The sequence below is a fragment of the Equus caballus genome, chromosome 7 (genome assembly GCF_041296265.1).
Source record: "Equus caballus isolate H_3958 breed thoroughbred chromosome 7, TB-T2T, whole genome shotgun sequence".
NCBI lineage: Eukaryota > Metazoa > Chordata > Mammalia > Perissodactyla > Equidae > Equus > Equus caballus.
In genome coordinates this window covers 397,223-416,571 of record NC_091690.1, presented here as the reverse complement: position 1 = coordinate 416,571, position 19,349 = coordinate 397,223, and the positions used below count along the sequence as shown (strand labels likewise).

Sequence of the window (19,349 nt, the reverse complement as noted above, 5' to 3'; positions counted from 1 at the left end):
ATCCGAACCGGCGAACCCGGGCCACCAAAGCAGAGCGCGGGACCCAACCGCTCGGCCACCAGGCCGGCCCCTATGTTTAGACAGTTTCAAAGATAGATGCTAAAAGACGAAATCCCAGTGGTTAGGACGGAGGACGCAAGGAGATACAGGGAGCTGCGAGGCTCCCGCTCGTGAAGGGCACTGAATGCCGGGTTCCCAGAGGACGGGGCTGGGCCGCAGGGTGTCCGATGTGTGGACTCCGGGGGCACCCACTGGCCACGTCCACACCCATACGGATTCCAGCCCTGCGGTTGCCACTGCGGGGCTGTGGGCTCCTTCCACCCCTCCAGCCCAGCTCGGTCCCCAGGCAGCCCGGCCTCCGGGCCTTTGCCCAGGCGGTGCCTCCCGCCCCGTGCACCCCTCCCTGCAGCCCCAGGAGGCCTTCCTGGAGAAGACCTTCCAAACGGAGCCTCCGGCAGGAACAGAAGCAGCTTCTGGAGGAGGAATTGGGGACGGGGTTGGAATCCAGAAGGGCCCTCGAGTGCGCAAGTCACCACGTTTATCAGAGCCTCAGTTTCCCGACCTATGAACAACAGAAATGTAAAGCATGGAACAGCAAGAGACCCCAAGGAGCCAAAGCAACCCTGAGAGAAAAGAACAAAGCTGGAGGCGTCACACTGCCTGATTTCAAAATATACTGAAAGCTATAGTGACCAAAACAGCATGGTGCCAGCCCAAAACAGACGCACAGATCAGTGGAACAGGATCCAGAGCCCAGAAATAAACCTACACATCGATGGACAGCTAATTCCCAACAAAGGAGCCAAGAACATACAGTGGAGAAAGGAAAGTCTCCTCAATAAATGGTGTTGGGAAAACTGGACAGCCACATGCAAAAGAATGGCAGTAAACCATTATCTTACACCATGCAGAAAAATAGACTCAAAATGGATTAAAGACTTGAAGGTGAGACCTGAAACCATAAAACTCCTAGAAGAAAATATAGCCAGTACACTCTTTGACATCAGTCTTAGAAGGATCGTTTCCAATACCATGTCTACTTGGACAAGGGAAACAAAAGAAAAAATAAACAAGTGGGACTCCATCAGACTAAAGAGCATCTGGAAGGCAAAGGAAACCAGGAAAAAACCAAAAAGACGACCCACTAACTGGGAGAAAATATTTGCAAATCATATATCCGACAAGGGGTTAATCTCCACAACATATATAGAACTCACACAACTCAATAACAAAAAAACAAACAACCCGATCAAAAAATGGGCAGAGGATATGAACAGACATTTTTCCAAAGAAGAGACACAGATGGCCAATAAACACATGAAAAGATGTTTAACATCACTAATCATCAAGGAAATGCAAGTCAAAACCACAGTGAGATATCATTTTACACCCGTTAGAATGGCTATAATCACCATGACAAAAAATAAATATTGGAGAGGATGTTGAGAAAAGGGAACCCTCCTCCACTGCTGGTGGGAATGCAAACGGGTGCAGCCGCTATGGAAAACAGTATAGAGATTTCTCAGAAAATTAAAAATAGAAATAACGTATGACCCAGCCATCCCACTACTGGGTCTTTATTCAAACAATTTGAAATCCACAATTCAAAGAGACTTATGCACCCCGTGTTCACTGCAGCATTATTCCCAACAGCCAAGACAGGCAAACAACCCAGGTGCCCATGGACCTATGATTAGATAAAGAAGATGTGTTATATATACACAATGGAACAGTACTCAGCCATCAAAAAGACAAAATCATGCCATTTGCGACAACATGGATGGACCTTGAGGATATTATGCTGAGCGAAATAAGTCAGAGGGAGAAAGTCAAATACCATATAGTCTCACTCACATGTGGAAGATAAAAACGACAAGGACAACAAACGAGCAAGCAGACACAGAGGTTAGATGGGCGGTTACCAGAGGGGAAGGAGGAGGGCAAGGGCCAGAGAGTGGACAGGGCACAGGTGATGGTGATGGAGGGAAAATCAGATTTTGGGTGGTGAACACGATGTCGTCTGCACAGAAATCGAAATATAAGGATGGACACCTGAAATTTATAGTGTTGTAGACCAGTGTTACACACACACACACACACACACACACACACACACAGAGAAATGTAAAGCAAACAGGAATGGAAGCAGCTTTTGGAGGAGTTGAGGATGGGGAAGTGTCCTCGATTGGATATGTCGCTCAGCTGATCGAGCCTCAGTTTCCCCACCCGCGGAGGTCAGAAAAGGAAGGTGCAAAATATGGAACGCTTCACGAATTTGCGTGTCATCCTTGCGCAGGGGCCATGCTAATCTTCTCTGTATCGTTCCAATTTTAGTATATGTGCTGCCGAAGCGAGCACAAACGTTGCCGCGACCGGAAGGCTATTTATAGGGCATAGAACCAATTTCTTTACGGTAAGGGTGAATTCCGTTAAAAAAGGTTTAGCCATTCGCCCATTTCTTATGTATCAGTACAACTCATAGCATAACCAACTGGAGTCACGCGCCGGAGTTGAGAAGGTGTTCGTTGTTCTACCAAATATAACTCAGGTGGCTGCTGGGAATTGTTAATAGACATATGCAAATAACACGGAAGCGGGGAGGAGCCGGAGCCGCCGCCGCCGTCCCAGAAGCCTCCGGGAAGCGGCCGCACTGCGCGGGCGTCTCGTTGGTCGCGGGAAAGATGGCGGCGCCGGAGCCGGGGCGTTAGGGCGAGTGCGGGCCGTCTGCTCGGCTGGACGCTCGGCCGGCCCGGTGAGCGCGGGGCTGCGGGGCTTGGGGAGAATGCTGGCGGCCGGACGGCGCCCGCGGCGCCGGGGAGCGCGGCCCGGAGAAGGCGGGGCCTCGCGGGCCCGGGGCGGGGCCTGTGGGGTCAGAGGGCGGGTCTGGAAAGCAAAGGGTGCTGGGTACGCGGGCTGGCGCGCACTGGGCGGGGTCGGGGTGTAGGGGCCGAGACAAGGGGTGAAGCCTGAGGTGAACTGGGGGTGGCGGCGAGTTCGGGAAGCGGGGGTCATGGGGGCGGGGCCTAGAGGCTATAGCTCCTGGGGGCGGGGCCTGGAGCGCATCCGGGGCGGGGCTTGGAAGGTGTAGACGCCCCCCCGAGGGGCGGGGCCAAGAGGTTGCAACTCCTGGTGGGCGGGGCCTAGAGCACGATGGGGCGGGGCCAAAGTGGTTGTGGTTCCCGGTGGGCGGGGCCTAGAGATTATGTCCTAGGGCGGGGCTTAAGAATGATAGGGGTTTGGAGGCGGGACCTGGAGATCGTGTGGGGTCCTTGGGGTGGGATCTGGGGTCTGCAGGGGAGAATTGGAGGCGGGACCTGGAGAACATGGGGGCGGGGCCTGGAACCACAAGGTGTTAGGGGCAGTGCTGGAGCGTTTCGGGGCTGGACCTAGGGCTTGTTTGGGGTCCCTGAGGTGGAGCCTGAGACTTTAGGCCGCGCCTGGGGGCTCCAGGGGCAAGTTGGGAGCTGGGTCTGGAAAGCAAAGAATGTAGTGGATGGGGATGAAGGGCTTGGGGGCGGGGCGTAAGGGCTGTTGGAGGGACTTGGGGGCGGGGCCTGGTGTTCCGGGGCGGGGCTGGAAGAATAGGGTGTCCTGGCGGGGGGGGGGGGGTGTGAAAGAAATGGGGTTGGGGGTTCTTCCATCTCACTGGAGTTTGGAGGTGAAAGGAAACATCCCACAGCGAGCTGCTGCCTCCCTGCCTGTCTCCCCATCTCCGCGCAAGGCGGCCCCACATGCACTCTTGCACGTCTGTGGGGTCTTCTTCCTCCAGGATAGACCCCGGGTCGCACCTCTCCTCGCAGTTTCCTCTGCCCCTGTCATTGCCCACCCGGACCAGTGCAGTCCCCCACCCCCACCCCCACCCCCGTCCCCCAGCTGCGCCCTCCAGACAGCCAGCGGGGTCTGTTGAAACATAGATGGGTCACGGCCCACCAGGGGCTCCCACCTCACCCAGGGCCCTGCACCACCTGCCTTGTCCCCTCCCTGCCCTCACCTTGCCCCCTCCCCTCACTCACTCTGCTCCAGCCCCTCTGGCCACCCGGCCACTCCTTGAACATCTGGGGTTCCATCTGGCCTCTGGGCCTTTGTGCTGGCTGTTCCCACTACCTGGAATGCTCTTCCCTCAGACATCTGCCTGCCTCGCCCCCTTACAGCTGTGCTCCTGTAGTCTCCCCGGCCCCCTCCCCACGCACACATGCGACCCAAGGGCCAGGGTCGGGACCCTGTCACTCTCTGGCCACCCGGCATCCTGCCCGCACGCGCCCCCTGCGGGGACTCAGTGAATGTTGATGACAAGCTGTCCCCCCTCCAGGAGCTGGGACGTCCTCACCTCACGCCCTGTGGCAGGTGGCGCCATGGACCTGGCCTACGTCTGTGAGTGGGAGAAATGGCCCAAGAGCACCCACTGCCCGTCAGTGCCGCTGGCCTGCGCCTGGTCCTGCCGCAACCTCGTCGCCTTCACCACGGACCTCCGCAACGACGACCAGGGTGCGCCCCCTCCCAGCCCCTCTCTGCCACCGTGGGGGGCCCGAGGCCTGCCTGGGAGCGCCCCCACTGCCCAGGCCCTCCGGGCTTCCTCCTCCGTAACTGGGGTGGGGCCGGCAGTGCCATGCTGACCCTTCTGGTGCCTGGGACACGGGGGTCGCCCCTGTGGGGTGGAGCGGGATGAGCGTGGAGCTCCGTCGACCGAGTTACATGTGCCCGTTAGAGAAAAGCAGAGCAGCGCAGGGGCTCAGGAGAGAGAGCACCAGCCGCTGCTGCCATTGTGGGGTCGTTTTCTTCCAGTTCTGCTTTCCGTGTCTTTTAAAGACGTGGTTGTAGCCACACTGGTGGCAGAGCCCCGGGCCTGCTCTGGTCTCCCGACAGGGACGAGCCTGTTCCTCAGTTGACTGGGCGGCATGGTGGGTGGTGGCTCTGTGCTGTCCCCGTGGGCGGGGTGTTGGCTGGGTTCTTCTCAAGCCCCGGTCATCGGGAGCTGGGGGGCCATGTCGTCGCCACTGTGCTGACCGCGCCTGGTCCCCGCAGACCTGACCCGTATGATCCACATCCTGGACACGGAGCACCCCTGGGAGGTGCACTCCATCAGCTCGGAGCACAGCGAGCCCATCACCTGTCTCGAGTGGGACCAGTCAGGTGAGGCGGCCTGGGGACCCGAGGCGCACCCTGACCCCGGACCCCGGACCGCAGAGCACTGTGCTCTGTCTTTTCTCAGTTGCGTCCCCAATGTCCAGAGCTGAGACTCAAACCCTCGACCTGTGGCTTGGCGGCCAGTGCTACCCCCGTTCCCCGTGTCCAGAGTCATTTCCGGAACATGCCATGTGCCGCGCTGCCCTGCCTCCACGGGCTGGCTTCTCCACTGTGCCTGCTGGGGGTTCGTGACACGGGGTTGCCCCCGCAGGCTCCCGGCTCCTGTCAGCTGATGCCGACGGGCAGATCAAGTGCTGGAGCATGGCGGACCACCTGGCCAACAGCTGGGAGAGCCCCGTGGGCAGCCTGGTGGAGGGGGACCCCATCGTGGCCCTGTCCTGGCTGCACAACGGTGTGAAGCTGGCGCTGCACGTGGAAAAGGTGAGCGTCGGGCCTGAGTGAGCAGGGCGGGTGGACAAGGTCATTCACCCTGCCTGTCCACCCGCCAGCCCGGCTCCTCTCCCACCGCCAGCGTCCTCTGGCTTGTGGAGCCCTGGGCCCAGCTCACCTGCGATCGAGCTGTCCGTTGGTACCCGTATTTCCAGTGGGCCGCCCACGTAGCTGATGGCTGCTGTCCTCAGTGAGATGCCCATTTAACTGATGGCTGCTGTCCTCAGTGAGATGCCCATTTAACCGATGGCTGCTGTCCTCAGTGAGATGCCCATTTAACTGATGGCTGCTGTCCTCAGAACCCAGCCCACCCTTTAATTCAGTAGCATCCCAGAGCCCCTGTCTGTGCCCCGTGATTGAGCCCAGCATCCCCATTAAGAGCGGGAGCCACCGGGGTCGGGGCGCCTGAGTTCAGATCCTGACTTCACGCCTGTATGTGTCCCTCCCCTCGTTGTCCAGTGGGGTCGGTGGCGGGTTGTGGCGGAGATTCAAGGAGAGAAGGTGTGAGCCGTCTGGCGCGAGGTGAGGCCCCTCTGGCTGGGCCACTCCCTGGAACCAGGAGGCCCTCCTGGATCGAGGCAGGGGAAAGTGTTTTTGCTCCTGTGGCTCCCCTGGTCCGCTCCCTGGGGCCAGCGCAGGGCCGCGCACTTCCTGTGGGCCTGTGGCTGCAGCGCTCATGGCCGGGCTCCACGCCACGGGGGGCAGCTTGGGACGGGCTGCTTCTACTGTAAGGGCTTTGTTGAGGTTATGCACGGACCCTGTGGCTCGCCCACTTAGAGTGCACAGTTTAGTGTTTCGTGTCTAGCGCAGCCAGCCCGCTGACTCCAGAACGTTCCATGGCTCCTGACGTTGTGCAGCCCCACCCACTTGTCAGTGGAGCCCGATCGGCAGCTGCTTCTGCGTCACTTGTGTAGAGTGGGAGCCGACCGTCGCAGCAGCCCGGCCTGGCCCACAGAGCGGAAAATGCTGGGCGGCCGGGCCTTAGAGAGAGACGCTGACCCTGTCCTCCCGGTGTCCGGTCACTCAGTCCTCACACGGACCTCTGGGCTACAGACGAGGAGACTGAGGGTCAGAGAGGCGGCGTCTCACAGCGCTCGCGGGCCCAGGGCAGGATTTGAACTCAAGGCCACGGTCTCGCGGTTTCTGCCCCGTGGTCCCTGCGTGTTTCTGTGGACGCGACTCTCAGAGGGGGCTCGTGGGGTCGCAGAAGGCAGACCCCTAGAGGCGGGGGCCTCTCTCCCGCCGCCCTGAGCAGCCCCTCGCCTCCCGCCCTCCGCAGTCCGGCGCCTCCAGCTTCGGCGAGAAGTTCTCCCGGGTCAAGTTCTCGCCGTCCCTCACGCTGTTCGGCGGCAAGCCCATGGAGGGCTGGATCGCGGTGACGGTCAGCGGCCTGGTCACCGTGTCCCTGCTGAAGCCCAGCGGGCAGGTGCTGACGTCCACGGAGAGCCTGTGCCGGCTGCGCGGGCGCGTGGCCCTGGCGGACATCGCCTTCACGGGCGGCGGCAACATCGTGGTGGCCACGGCGGACGGCAGCAGCGCGTCGCCCGTGCAGTTCTACAAGGTGTGCGTGAGCGTGGTCAGCGAGAAGTGCCACATCGACACCGAGATCCTGCCCTCGCTCTTCATGCGCTGCACCACCGACCTCAACCGCAAGGACAAGTTCCCCGCCATCACCCACCTCAAGTTCCTGGCCCGCGACATGTCGGAGCAGGTGAGCCGCCCGCGCCGCGGCCACCGAGCGCCACGCGCGTCGTCCTGGGGTCGGGAGTCCGACAGGGTCCCAGGGGCTGAACCCAGGGCGGGTCTCCCGGAGGCCCCAGGGGAGGAGCGTGTCCCGCCTCCTCCAGCTTCCAGAGGCGCTGCGTCCTGGGCTCGGGGCCCCTTCCTCCGTCCGCACGGCCAGCAGCGCAGCGTCCCCATCTCGGCCTCTGACCCTCCTGCCTCCCTCTGCTCAGGACCCTGGGCTGACCCTGGGCCCCGGGAATCCAGGGTCACCCCCATCCCAGGGGCCTCGACTTAACCATCTGGAGTCCCCTCTGCCCTGTGAGGTGACACAGCCACAGGGCCCGGGACCAGGACGGGGACGTCTTTGGGGCCGTCGTTTGGTGGTCACCCCAGTTCCCGTCATAGCCATGCCTCAGTAGGGCCCACGCTGCCCCCAGGGAGGGCACCGCCATGGTGACATTGGCTGGTCCAGCACGGCCTCCCCACGGGAGCGCTGTGGCGGGCGGGTGGGCCTGGGTGCGAATCCCCAGGGCTGAGGCCGGAGTTGCCGTGAGCCATCGAGGGAGGAGGCCAGCGCCCTCACAGCCACTCACGTCCCGCAGGTGCTGCTGTGCGCGTCCAGCCAGACAAGCAGCATCGTGGAGTGCTGGTCCCTGCGCAAGGAGGGGCTGCCCGTGAACAACATCTTCCAGCAGATCTCCCCCGTGGGTGAGTTTCCTCGGCGCCGCTCCTGCTGGCCCGCCGAGGGCCGCTGTCCTTCCCGTCCTGCTCAGGGAGCTGAGACTCAGGGGCCACGTGCTCGCCCACGGTCACCCGGTAGGCGACACCTGGCCGCCTCACACCAGCCCCTCCTGTGTGGAGCGTGTGCTGGTCTAGGGAGCGGCAGTGCAAAAGTCCTGGGGCATGAGGCCAGGAGCTGGAGCGGGCTGGGCAAGGGGCAGGCCACGGGGCAGGGCCAGGGGTTCATATGGCGCATGGACCAGGGGAGCTACTTAATCCTGGAGATCACAGAATCCTCCAGAAACCCTGGTTTAGACTGAGGAAACCCAGCTCAGAGGGGTTATGGAGCCTGCCCAGAGCACGCCCCCCAGCTCCCCTCCCCTCCTGTCCCGTCCTCGATCCTGGGGAGCCACGGCTCAGGCTCCCGGCCCCTCCCCCAGCCGGCACCCGCTCTCCATGCAGACCCAGGACGCGCTGGAGCCACTCGGGAGCCAGAAGGGCCACTGGGACTCCAGCCCTGAGCCCGGGACGGGCCGCAGGCGCAGGTCCAGGTGTAGCCGCCCTGCTCGTTCACACTGACAGACCTGGAGCGGGGGCCATGGGGGCGGGTGCTCCCCGAAGCCGCGGATGAGGCCGCGTCAGGAGGCCCCTGGTGCTGCTGACCTGCAGAGTCAGCACGCGTGCACCGTGGTGACCGTGTAGTAACAGCGTGCAGCCGGCCGCCACCGCCCTGTCCCCGGACCCGTGCCCGAGCGCTCAAGGGCAGCAGCTGGCGTGGCCCCCCGGCGCAGGCAGGGCACGAGCCTGTACCGGGCATGAGGCGCTGACGCCTCAGGCTGGCCTCGCCATCACAGGCGTCTGTGTGACTGTCGGCAGGAAGGGAGGGTGTGACTCGGATGGCCGGTGCTAGGCCGCGCACGACCCAGACGTCCACAGGGTTGTTCCTGCGAGGCTCTGCCAACGTCGTCCGTGTTGCATACTAGACTCCACTCTGACCTCGGGTGGTCCCAGCCAGCTCTGGGCCTCAGTTTCCCCCTGGGGGACATGCTGTCCGAGTGGCCCTCACTGGGCTTGCCCAGGTTCACGAACTGTGACGGGCGTCCAGGTCCGAGCTCCGGGTGCACAGGCGGAGGGAGAGCTGAGAGCCGGCTTTGCCGCGGAACAGGCCGGCCCCGAGCAGAGCTGCCGCTGGGTTGTCCTGGGCTGGGCACCTCGCGCTCCTCCTAGGCCGCATGTCCGCCGGCAGCCTCCGGGGCGGCTCGGGCTGCTGGCCATCGGTGGGTGTCCATTCTCCTGTGGCAGCCCAGCCCGGGCGCACGAGCCTCTGCTCGCATCACGTGTGCTGGCACCCGTGGGGCTGCCCAGATTCGCAGAGACGCCCACCGCTCGTGGGCCTTTGTTGTCACGCTGAGGGAGGGACGGATGTATGGCCACTTGCCTGTCCAGCTCAAGCCTCAGTGGGTGGAGAGCTGGGTCCCACCCAGACCCCCGAGATGCTAAGGGACAGAAAGCCCAACCCGAGCTGGCCGAGTCCCGAGGGGGATTTCGGGGCTCAGGGTGGCAGGGCCTGGGGGTGGGCCACTTCTCGGTGCGTCGGCTCCAGCCGGGGGCGAGGTGGCCTCCACTGCCACTAGCTGACCACCTCTGCCCCGTCCACGGGAGGGCCCGCCTCGGATCGCGGCCCGTCTGACCCGGCAGCCGGCTGGGGCAGGGGCCCCGGGGCAGGTGCTGGACGGGCGGAGGGGGCTCGGGGCTGGCGGCTGGCGGCCCTGCATGGTCTGCCTCAGTCTGGCCTTCACCCGCCGCCGTCCCGTTCTCCCCACTTTCAGTTGGCGACAAGCAGCCTATGATCCTCAAGTGGCGGATCCTGTCGGCCACCAACGACCTGGACCGCGTGTCCGCCGTGGCGCTGCCCAAGCTGCCCATCTCGCTGACCAACACTGACCTGAAGGTGGCCAGCGACACCCAGTTCTACCCCGGCCTCGGTACGCCCGGTGCACGGGCTCAGTCATGGGGCCGTGGGTGCCGCTCCCAGGCTATGACGCTCCCGCAGGGCTGCGCCTGGTTGACCCAAAGCTGTGCTCGTAGCAGAGAAGAGTTGTCAGTGGCCCGTCAGGGGAGGTCAGGCATGGGGTGGACTCTCCAGGGAAGCCGCCCCTGCAGCCCAGCAGCTGAGTGTCACCCTGAGCGCCGTCCCCGAGTCTCTGACCATGAGCGACCCCAGCCCTGCCCCTGTCCGTCACGCGCTTGGGGCTCTCGGCGCCCCTGACCTCCATTCCCACCCCGAGGCCCTTCATGTGCTACCAGCCCCGGGGCCTTTGCATCTGCCGTCCCCGTGGCCTGGACGGCCCCCCACCTTGTCCCTGGAAGTCGTGTCTGCTCACGTCGGCCAGCAGCAGAGCCGGCCGCAAGGGAGCGCGGAGATGTGGCCTGACGGGCAGCTGCTTCTCCTCGTTCCTCGGGGCTGTTAGAGAGGAAGGGAGGCAGCCGGGGGGCTGCTGGACGCTGGGGGCCACGGGGGCTTGGGCTCCTCCCCTCCCCAGGGCAGCACGTCCCATGGTCCAGAGCAGGAGGGCTGTAGCCGTGGTGGGCGTGTTCCGGGCCCCTCTGGCTGGGCCTGACCCCGCGTGTGCCCCAGGGCTGGCCCTGGCTTTCCACGACGGCAGCGTCCACATCGTGCACCGGCTCTCGCTGCAGACCATGGCCGTGTTCTACAGCTCCGCCGCCCCGCGCTCCGTGGACGAGCCGGCCGTCAAGCGCCCTCGGGCCACGGGCCCCGCCGTCCACTTTAAGGCCATGCAGCTGTCCTGGACCTCCCTGGCCCTCGTGGGCATTGACAACCACGGGAAGGTGAACCGTGCGATGCCCGTGGGCCGCCATGGAGGGGGTGGACTGAGGAGGGGCCCTCGGGTGAGGAAGCCCGGTGTGCCCCCGCCCTCCCTGCCCTTCGGTGGCAGGTCACTAACTCGGAGCCTGAGGTTCCTGTGCTTGCGGTGGATTCACTGTGCGCAGTAGGCGCTCAGGCGGGGTGGGCGCCCTCATGTCCCGAAGCCCTGGAAGGAGACGTGGGGACCCCTGGGAGCCCCCGGGGAACCCCCCACGGCCGGGCCCACACAGTGCCCAGGAACCGCTGCAATCCTGTGCCTGGGGGACTGTCCTGGGGTTGGCGGGAGCCGGTTAGCACCGTCATACGCATCCACACACACTCACACGCACACTCCTGCTTGCTTTCCCACACACGCATGCTCATTCACTCACGCACGTTCACACTCACACTCTCATGCTCACACGCTCACCTGAGCGGGGAGCAGCCCCCTGTCGCCTGGAGGAGAGCGGCTCCCGCAGGTCACAGTCCGTGCACGTTCCCTGTGTCCTCGGCGTGTCCGTGTGGTGGCCTTGCTGGCAGGCCGTCCGGCACCCCTCCTGTGCAACGGTCTGGCTTCTCTGGAACCGTCTCCTGCCTTTGACCCGAGCGGATTCACCCCCACGTAGCCGCAGTGGTGGGTCGCGTCACCCCAGAGTCCCCCGCGGAGCTGGGAGCCTTCAGCCTATTTTGGGAAACCTGGTGCCCGCGGCCCAGTGAGCCCGGTTAGCGCTCCACCCACCAGGCTCCACCTCTGTGGCCACCCACCCGGGATGGGGGACGGTGAGGCCAGGGAGGGAGCGCCAGGCGCCCAGAGCCCAGACCCCATCTGTGCGGCCCCAGGGCCCAGGGCCGGCCCCCGTGGCCTCACTGGCCGCCCGCCTTCTCCGGCAGCTGAGCATGCTGCGCATCTCGCCCTCCATGGGCCACGCGCTGGAGGTGCACCTGGCCCTGCGGCACCTGCTCTTCCTGCTGGAGTACTGCATGGTGACCGGCTACGACTGGTGGGACATCCTCCTGCACGTGCAGCCCGGCATGGTGCAGAGCCTGGTGGAGAAGCTGCACGAGGAGTACACGCGCCAGAACGCTGCGCTGCAGCAGGTGAGCAGGGCCGGGGGTGGGGGGCCGGGCCGCGCACACGCTGTGTTCACACCTGCACACACCGTGCTTTCTCAGAGGGCACACCGGTGTGCAGTGCACCATGCCACCCGAGTAGTGGTGGCAGCCTCCACCCACACGATAGGGTAGGAGCAATAAGCGAGAGGCTTAGAGACGGGGCCGGAGGAACAGGGTCATTTCACCTGAGAAGATCCTGCACCTGTAGACACGAGCGTCCGCGAGGGGCCGTCAGGTCTGGCGACAGTTTGGCACAGGGGGCCACGTGGAGATAGCGGTTTAAAAATCTGTGTCCTCCGCACTGACGATGACCAGTCAGGAAGTAGAATGAACAGGAAGGCCCTGGCCCCACAGCAGCCCGATAAGACACACGTGGGGCTGTCGGGGAGGAGGCCGCGAGCCCTAACCCGGACGCTGCGGGATCAGAGCTGATCCCATCAGGCCAGGGCGGCAGCCTGGCTACCACGCGGCCTGAGTGTGAGCAAGTTTCTTATGTTTAACTCACTCAGTCATCTGAGACCACATCCGCCTCTGCCCAGCGCTGCTGACGTCAGGCTGAGTCACTCTCTGGGGGGCTATCCTGGGTGCTATGGGGTGCCGAGCAGCTTCCCTGGCCCCCAGCCAGTCGATGACAAGGGCACCCCCCGGGTGACAACCATAGATATTCCCCAGGTGTCATCTGGTGTCCCTTGCTCCCAGGTTGAGTTCCGCTCTTACAGTGAGGCAGGCCCTGATTCTGCCGTAGGAGGGTGAGGCCCAGAGAGGTTAAGCGGCTTGCCCCAGCTTGCCCAGCCCCATCGCTCTCCCGCCAGCCACCCCCTGGCAAATGTGTCTTGCCGGGCCCCTCGGGGTGCCCTGCCCGCCCGCCACCACTCACCCGTCTGCCCCAGGTGCTGTCCACCCGGATCCTGGCCATGAAGGCCTCGCTCTGCAAGCTGTCGCCCTGCACGGTGACGCGCGTGTGCGACTACCACGCCAAGCTCTTCCTCATTGCCGTCAGCTCCACGCTCAAGTCGCTGCTGCGCCCGCACCTGCTCAACACGCCCGACAAGAGTCCCGGCGACCGGCTCACCGAGATCTGTGCCAAGATCACTGATGTCGGTGGGTCCTGGCCCCGCCCTGTGGCCACACACAGGAAGTGGCTTCCCTCCGTCCTGTCTGACCTGACCACAGACCCCCTATAGCTGAGAGCCGATGGTGTGTGGGGCCATCCTCAGTTTGTCGAGGGGCGTCCACAGTGTATGATGCGTGCCAGGCGTGGGGGTCACCTGAGGGGGGGGACATGTCCTGGCCCTCACAGGTCCCGCTCAGGGCTGGGGACAGATGCTCACAGAGGGGAGCAGAGGATGGGTCGCGCTGGTCCCGTCGGCGGGCGGGGTCTGGGGAATGGTGTCCCTGTTGAAGGGACCCTCAGAGGCCTGGGGCTGGAGGGTGCCCCATACAGGTGGCCCGAGCTCGTTCTGAGGGCCAGCCGTGGACGCCCAGGCCCCCTCGATCCACCCCTGCCCTCCAGGTCCCCGCACAGCCACGCTCACCCCCATTTGCTGTTCGTGGCATTGGGGTTGCCCCGTCCGGGGCCCAGGGCACAGCGGGTGCTGGTGGAGGGGCTGAGGGTGCAAAGCCAGGTCGCTGGTGTGTGCACGTGAGTCCCCGGCACCCCTGACTGCCATCTCTTTCCAGACATCGACAAGGTCATGATCAACCTCAAGACAGAGGAGTTTGTGCTGGACATGAACACGCTCCAGGCGCTGCAGCAGCTCCTGCAGTGGGTGGGCGACTTCGTGCTCTACCTGCTGGCCAGCCTGCCCAACCAGGTGCGCCCGCCCGGCCCCGCCCTCCCAGGCCCCGCCCACCACGACCTCGTCTGGCCCCGCCCTCCCAGGCCCCGCCCACCACGACCTCGTCTGGCCCCGCCCACTACGACCTCGTCTGGCCCCGCCCTTCCAGAGCCCCGCCCACCACGACCTCGTCTGGCCCCGCCCCTCCCCAGGCCCCTGGCCCCGGCGCCCCGGGTGCTGCGCACGCCCAGCCCAGGCCTCCGCCCACAGGGCTCCCCGCTGCGGCCCGGCCACAGCTTCCTGCGCGACGGCACCTCGCTGGGCATGCTGCGCGAGCTGATGGTGGTCATCCGCATCTGGGGCCTGCTGAAGCCCAGCTGCCTGCCCGTGTACACCGCCACCTCGGACACCCAGGACAGCATGTCCCTGCTCTTCCGCCTGCTCACCAAGCTCTGGATCTGCTGTAAGACGCCCGGCCCTCTGCTCCCGTCCCCCCACCAAAATACGGCCCTGACCGAGTCCCCCCACCAGAGTCCGAGCTCCCACAGGTGGAACTAGCTCTTGGTCCCGGCTGTTCCCCCAGCACCCAGCACAGGTCCCCGCATGGTGTGGTGCTCGTGAAACGTCAGCCGTTACTGGCCCCTGGTGGCTTGTCGTGTGTCACTGGGTTCACGTCTTTGGGGCAGATGCAGAGAGGGCACCTGGCGCTCCCTGCGTGCTTGTTAACTGAGTCAGTGGGTCCCTGTTTGACCGGGGGAAGGAGCGTCCCAGGGCCGCCCGGGGAGTCAGGGCAGAGCTGGGCTGAACCTGTTGTGCGTGAGCCGTGGGGAGGCCGCCGAGCCCGACGTCCCGTGGTCCCTTCTGCAGGCCGTGACGAGGGCCCCACGAGCGAGCCGGACGAGGCGCTGGTCGACGAGTGCTGCCTGCTGCCCAGCCAGCTGCTCATCCCCAGCCTGGACTGGCTGCCCGTCAGCGACGGCCTCGTCAGCCGCCTGCAGCCCAAGCAGCCCCTGCGGCTGCACTTCGGCAAGGCACCCGCTCTGCTGGGCAGCGCCACGGCCCTGCAGCTGGACGGCCTCAGCAGGTGTGTGCCCTGCTCCGCCTCAGGGCCTTTGTGGCCCTTCTTTCAGGAAGGTTCTCCCCAGATCCTACCTGACACCCCCCACGTGCCTCTGTCTCAAGGCCTTTGCACGTGCTGTCTCTGCCGCTTCCCTTCTGAGCTTGACTTGAGTGCCGCCCCAAGATGCCCCTCAGTCAGTCATTTTCCCCTTGCCTGCCAGCAGCCTGTCACTTCCCTGCATCCAGCCGCCTCGGTCATTCCTGATGGGCACACTCGGCTGTCTGTGTAATGTCATCTTCCCTCCACTCTGTCACCTGCGTGGAGTGCCTGCAAGGCGGACCCTGCTTATTGGGCTCCGGCTCCTTCAGAGGACGAGCTGATAATGCGTGTCCCGCCTTTCCTGAGTCGCCCTGTGGCACAGACTGGCCGGCGTGTCCAGGGTAACCAGAACGCTCTCCCTGGGCAGCGTGTCCCCAGCCCTCCGAGACGTCTGGTGCGGTCACGGCGGCCCTTTTCTGGAACGTGCGGCATGGCCTGCCGCGTCCGCCCCTGCTGCCCTGCAGCACTGTCGGGGGGTTGTGTGCGCGTTTACAGACGAGCAGCCAACCTCAGAAAGGTGCCGGCTGCGGGCGGCCGGGCTGCGCTGCGACCCCAGGCCATGTCAGGCCCCCTCGGCCCCGGCTGCGTTTGAGGGAGGAAGACACAAATCCCCTGTGATTGGGTTGAAATTTCAGAAAACACACGAGCCAGAGGAGGACAGAGGCTCCTGGGGCCCAGCTCTGGGGAAGCTGCTGTGTGTGGGGGGCGCTGGCACCTTCCGGCATTTTCTCTCGTCTCGGAGGGGAGCACCGCGTGAGCTCTGGGCCTGGGCGGTGTGTGGGTTTCGGGGACACTAGGAAGGAGGCTGTGAGCCCTGTCTGCGCGACGTCCAGACGTCTGTAACATGCGGGTCACGAGCCGTCCTCTCGGGGGCTCCTGAGGCCAGGTCCCCGGTCGTCCACAGGGGCCGGGGCAGAGGGCGCAGAGACACCGCGCACGCACACACTCCCTGCTGTTCCACCGCCAGCCGCGCATCATGTACGCTCTGCCTGAGCTGGACCTGTGCACACGTGTGTACGTGCATGCGCATATGTGTATGTGCGTGTGGTGTGTGCGTGCGGGCCCCTGACCCTCCGTCGTCCCCTCCCGTCCGCCAGGGCGCCGGGCCAGCCCAAGATCGACCACCTGCGGAGGCTGCACCTGGGCGCCTACCCGACGGAGGAGTGCAAGGCCTGCACCAGGTGAGCGCCTCCCGCCGGCCCCTCCGTCCCACGGCAGACGCTGCCCGTGCCACCACCCGCCAGCCTCAGCGTCCCCACTGCGAACGCGCCTCCCCCGTGGGGCTGCTGAGTGGGCCTCCAGGTGGTCTCTGAGGGCCCGGGCTGCCCCGCGGGGTCCCACACGTCCTGTCCCAGCTGTTGACGGTGAGGGGTGCCAGGGCGCAGGTGGCCGCACAGCCCGAGCCTGTCCCCGCGGGGCTCCCGGGAGCCCACCAAGCACAGCAATGAGGTTGTGGCCCTGCACTGGAGCTTTGCAAACGTGGCCTGATTCCCGCCAAACACCCACGGACCCAGCTTCTGGCTCCCGGATCTCAGCCAGGGAGTGGCCGAGCCCAGACTGGAACCTCGCCCCTCTGTCCACTCAGGGAGGCGAGGGGGCACTGCCTGAGCCAGGAGGGCAGGATGGGAGAGTGGGCTCTGCATGGGGGGCAGTGCAGGGAATAGTGTTAGTGGGGGCACAGTGTGTGCAAAGGCCCTGTGGCGGGGGCAGCATCCCCCCCAGCACCCGTCCGCCGCTCTGCCCGCAGGTGCGGCTGTGTCACCATGCTCAAGTCGCCCAACAAGACGACGGCTGTCAAGCAGTGGGAGCAGCGCTGGATCAAGAACTGCCTGTGCGGGGGGCTCTGGCGGCGCATGCCCCTCAGCTGCCCCTGACCCAGCCCCAGCCCTGTGAATACATTCCCAGCGGGTTTTGTAGGAAAGGACGCTGACCCCTCGCTGGTGGCGGGACATCCTGCACACCCGGGACCTTTGTTGGGTGTGTCCACATACGGCCGTCCTCAAAGTGCGGCTTTTGGGGCCTCGTCAGCTTCAGTCACGCCCCGTCACCATGGGGCAGGCGAGGACGCGGCCCGAAGCCTCGAGTTGGCGCCCCTCTGCCCAGCGGGTGCCGCTCGCTCTCCCTCGGAGTCCAGAGGAGGGGCCCGCTGCGCAGCCCCCATGCCAGGCGGTGACCGAGACAGCCGGGCCGCCCCACGGATCCCACAGCTCACACACGGCTCTGAGGGTCCAGGACGGTGGGCGTCTGTCCTCGAAATCATCCCAGCTGGACTGTCAGGCATCTGGCGGGCGCTGCCGGTGCTGCGAGCCAGCACTGTGTCCCTGTGCCCGTCGGCGTCGTGCGGGCCTCAGGTGGTCCTGACCTGGCTGGCCCGATACATGTCCCGCTGGGGCGGGTGTCCTGCGCAGCCCCCCAGACCCTCGTCCCAACCCCCCATCACGCACTTCTGGTCTTTGTGCCCGTGTGTCGCTCTCTCGCTCTGTGAACGTGTGTTGAGCGCCTGCTGTATGCGGACCCGGGTCCCTGAGGGAGCCGTGGGCTGGGCGTGAGCAGTGGGTTCTGTCGACGGCCTGTCCCCACGCAGCTCTGCCTCGTCCCCCACACAACCCCCCCGAGCGGCTCGGCTCCCCGGCCCCCGGTTGCTGGAGTTCACCCTTGTCCCCAGGGCTCCCGCCTCTGCCGCCCACAACGCCCAGCCCCGCGCCTGCCGCTCGGTGGTGATGGTCCCGTTTCCCTTCTGGGAGGCTCGAGGGAAGCAGCGCCCGCGGGAGGGGACCGTCACCTGCTGGGGCCACGTGTGCGGGAGGCCGGGGTTTGAAGCCCCTGCTGTTGTGCCTGCAGGACTCAGGGCATCAGGTCCCGCCGTGTGAGCCTGGGCGCCCGCGGGGACTGGGAGCATCTGTGCCCACCAGGGGGGGACACCCACCGCCTCTGGCCACTGGGCAGGGGAGCAGGGAGGACGTCCGTGTGGACGGTTCTGACTCAACCGCAGGAACGGGCTCCCGGGCAGCTTCGGGGGCGGGAACAAGGCCTCCCCCTCGGAGGTCGATTTTGGGGTCCTCCCCACCCTGGCCCCCCGTCACCCTCAGCCTGTCTCTCTCGGTCGATGGATCGTGCAGCAGTCGGCGTCCCGAGTCATCCCGACTCTGAAGCAGCGACTTGTCTCAGGAAAGGAGCCTGTTTTCCTGCGCTCCTGTTTCATTGGTTTGGGGCTAAATCGTGGCAGTTTTACATGTGGCCCCGGGTTCTTCACTCCCGTGGAGAGGTGGGGTCCACACCCCCCGAATCTGGGCGAGCTTGGCCTGTGTCGACCCGTCCTGTGCAGACGAGTGGCGCATGCGGCCCCGAGGCCGGAAGGCGGCCGCCTATGCTGGGCCCTCGCCCGGCTGTGAGGAGGCCCGGAGTGCAGGAGGCCACCGTGGGCCTCGTCCCCAAGCCCAGGCGCCCAGCGCGGGGAGACACAGTGGAGTGGGGACGAGCCACCCGCTGTGCCCCTGAGGTCTGACCTGTGGAGGCTGAGCGTCAGGAATGGCGAGGGCTCCGCGTCACTCACTCTGGGTGGTCCGTCACGCAGCAGTGGACGATCAGAACGTCCTGCCAATCGCTGGGACGAGCCCAGTGGGACCAAAGGTGCCCAGCTGTGCAGAAGCATCCGGGGCAGATTGGGGGCCCTGCTGGAATGTTCTTTGGGGCTGAAGGGAGGGGGGTCTGTGGATCTGAGGTTCTGTTGTCCCCTGTCCTGTCCCCCACCAGGGGCGTTGTGACACCCGTGTGTCCCCACCGTTCCCACCTCTGGGATCAAGGACAGCAAAGTGTCACTGTTACAGGAAGAGGCGTTCGTCAGCGGGCTGCACGTGTCCTGAGCGCCCTGGTTGGGTTCCCGCAGGCTCCTCGGAGCCGGGCCGCCGGGCCGTGTCACAGTGAGGGAGCCGAGGCCACGCCGCGGCTCAGGCTCAGAAGACGCACGCGCACACTGCGTTTAGTGCCACTCACTCCCCACCCCCACCCCAAACCATCTCCTCCAGAACCTTCCAGGGCTCCCACTGAGCACAGGATGGGGTGAAAATGCCCAGGGGTTGCAGCATCAGAGGGGCCAGGACCCCGGTCAGTCATGAGCCCCACACCCCACTCGCCACCTGGCCCACCAGCACCCAAATGAGGAGGGGTGCCCGGGGGTGGCTCCTGACTTCTCAGCTGCGAGTGGGGTCCGGTCTGCGGTCCAGGGCACAGCCACACGGCCCCACCCTCCCTGCGCACCCTGGTGTCCCTGCCCCTCCCGGTGGCTCCGGGTCCCCCGCTGTCCCCTCCACCGCGGCTGACGACCCTGACTGACGTGGAGGACCTGTGATGACCCTGACAGATGTGGAGGACCCGTGTGTCTGTGGGGAGCTGCTGGAAGGGGCCCCGCAGGGCC

At 65.1% G+C, this 19,349-nt stretch overlaps 1 protein-coding gene and 1 non-coding gene across 3 annotated transcripts; one reads left to right on the top strand and one right to left on the bottom strand.

The window, feature by feature from the left end:
- Positions 1 to 2,251: 2,251 nt before the first annotated feature.
- LOC111774486 (U6 spliceosomal RNA) lies at positions 2,252 to 2,358 on the bottom strand. Its single transcript, XR_002809489.1, has one exon. It is a non-coding gene; the product is annotated as a U6 spliceosomal RNA (small nuclear RNA).
- A 238-nt stretch (positions 2,359 to 2,596) lies between these two features.
- Positions 2,597 to 17,393, top strand: MED16 (mediator complex subunit 16). 2 transcript variants are annotated; one of them, XM_023644293.2, is made up of 15 exons: positions 2,597 to 2,752; positions 4,310 to 4,485; positions 5,023 to 5,130; positions 5,396 to 5,565; positions 6,854 to 7,285; positions 7,902 to 8,007; positions 9,849 to 10,004; positions 10,658 to 10,869; positions 11,777 to 11,983; positions 12,889 to 13,099; positions 13,679 to 13,812; positions 14,047 to 14,239; positions 14,644 to 14,860; positions 16,033 to 16,116; positions 16,683 to 17,393. In XM_023644293.2, exons 2-15 carry the CDS (start codon positions 4,353 to 4,355, stop codon positions 16,807 to 16,809), a joined length of 2,490 nt encoding a protein of 829 aa, XP_023500061.1. In that variant the 5' UTR covers positions 2,597 to 2,752; positions 4,310 to 4,352; the 3' UTR covers positions 16,810 to 17,393. The 2 variants fall into 2 exon arrangements, 1 of the variants encoding a protein (XP_023500061.1); XR_011440296.1 differs by having other exon boundaries at positions 2,617 to 2,752; positions 13,989 to 14,239.
- Positions 17,394 to 19,349: the final 1,956 nt, after the last annotated feature.